Source organism: Hyalella azteca, unplaced genomic scaffold (assembly GCF_000764305.2).
Source record: "Hyalella azteca isolate HAZT.00-mixed unplaced genomic scaffold, Hazt_2.0.2 contig5520, whole genome shotgun sequence".
Lineage (NCBI taxonomy): Eukaryota > Metazoa > Arthropoda > Malacostraca > Amphipoda > Hyalellidae > Hyalella > Hyalella azteca.
Window position 1 is genome coordinate 202,955 of NW_025935708.1, and position 1,677 is coordinate 204,631.

The 1,677-nt window shown below is 43.3% G+C and overlaps 1 protein-coding gene across 1 annotated transcript in view; it reads right to left on the bottom strand.

Moving 5' to 3' along the window:
- Positions 1–1,426: 1,426 nt before the first annotated feature.
- LOC108676505 (histone H3.v1-like) overlaps positions 1,427–1,677 on the bottom strand; it is a 21,979-nt gene continuing 21,728 nt past the window's right edge. Inside the window, exon 5 of the mRNA XM_018164586.1 lies at positions 1,427–1,578. Coding sequence (XP_018020075.1) covers positions 1,427–1,578 — 152 coding nt within the window. The remainder of the gene's footprint in view (positions 1,579–1,677) is intronic.

The following is a 1,677-nucleotide window of genomic DNA, read 5'->3' on the forward strand; positions in this document are numbered from 1 at the left end:
TGTCTGGTGTGCTGTGTGGATTGTGATGCACAGTATGGAGTATTGTGTGATGTAGCTTCAGATAGTCACAGTAAAGTGCTATGTAATTCATCAACTCTTCTTTAGAGAGACAAATTAAGTTTGTTTCATTGCCTTCAGTACAGTAAACTGTACTAACTAAACCCACTGACTGTGATGTGCTAATTTAAAAAAACACCATCAGTACACCTGTTGTGATCAGCCGTGTTAATTAACATTTGCAGGGAGAATCTATAACCCTATAATTCAACCTTTTACTTATCCCTAAATGTATAAACGGTGTTTCTACGGTAAACATGCCCAAATTTCTGTCAGCAAAGTATCTACCGTCGATCGACTGTTTACCAGACAGGGAAGTTATTCCATAGAAACCTTCAACTGGAATTGAACATGATTGGAATATTGTATGTATATTCAAGTCATCCTTACATGTGTTGCAAAGTTATGGCTTTTATTGCCAAGGAACCCACGTAGGTTACGATAGCTAAGAAGTCCTTGACATTTAGGAATCGTTCCTATAGGATATTTGTGTTCAGCATGTACATTTGTGTGGACGCAGTCGCTGAAGAAAGAACGCGAAGATTTGAAATTTTCCATCAAAATTATCTGTGAAGCATCGTTGGAAGAGGAAAAATTCATTTGGACATGACATAAAACAACAGACTTTGAATGCTGCATTCTATTGACTCAATAATGTTTAGGCATTAATAAGAATCTGAATAGACAGAATCAGATAAAATTAGTAGATATGCCTGAATTTCATTCAGCTGAATACATTTTATTGTTGTCTTCCATGAATTTTAAGATTAGACGTACGCTGGCGTCGCTCAGACAAGTTTTAAGTTTTCCGCCAACTTGCGGCCGTCACTCGCGCGGCTACTTCCCGCGATAGGCAATTATTCGGTGAAATCTTTACTATCATCCTCCACCCTATCCTCCTGTACTACCCTCCACCCCCTCTCTATGTACTATCCTCTTCCTTCAAACTATCCTTTTCCTCCCTCTGTACTATCCTCCTCCCTCTGGACTATCCCTTTCCTCCCCCTGGTCCAACCCTCTCCTCGCCCCTGGACTATGATCTCCCGGTGAACTATCCTCTTGCCCTAGACTATCCCTCTCCTCCAATGATCTATCCTTCTCTCAATAGCGCATCCTGATCTTCCCGCTGGTCTATTTTCCCTTCATTAATTTTTCGTCACTTATCCCTGTCTATTATTTTAGCCCTTTTCTTTGGCCTGTTATCCTCTTTCCTATTTTATCCTCCTCATTATCCCTATTTTATCCTTCTCACCCTCCCACCCACACGCAGCTCCTTATTTAGCGCCGACGCCTCGGCAAATTGGCGCCTGCGCGGCGCCTTTGAAGTCCTTTTTACGGCAGCTTATTCGATTGCTCGCTAATTTTTGAGTCATCCCGATTTGCGATGTGCCATCTCAGGCGGGGTGAGGGTAGGTGGGGTGAGGGTAGGTGGGGTGAGGGTAGGTGGGGTGAGGGTAGGTGGGGTGAGGGTAGGTGAGGTGAGGGTAGGTGAGGCGAGGGTAGGTGGGGTGAGGGTAGGTGCTGTCTCTTATACACATCTAGATGTGTATAAGAGACAGGTTTTCTACTGTGAGCCTTTTTTTCTAGCAACCAATGCAACCAACTCTCAATAAAGCATGT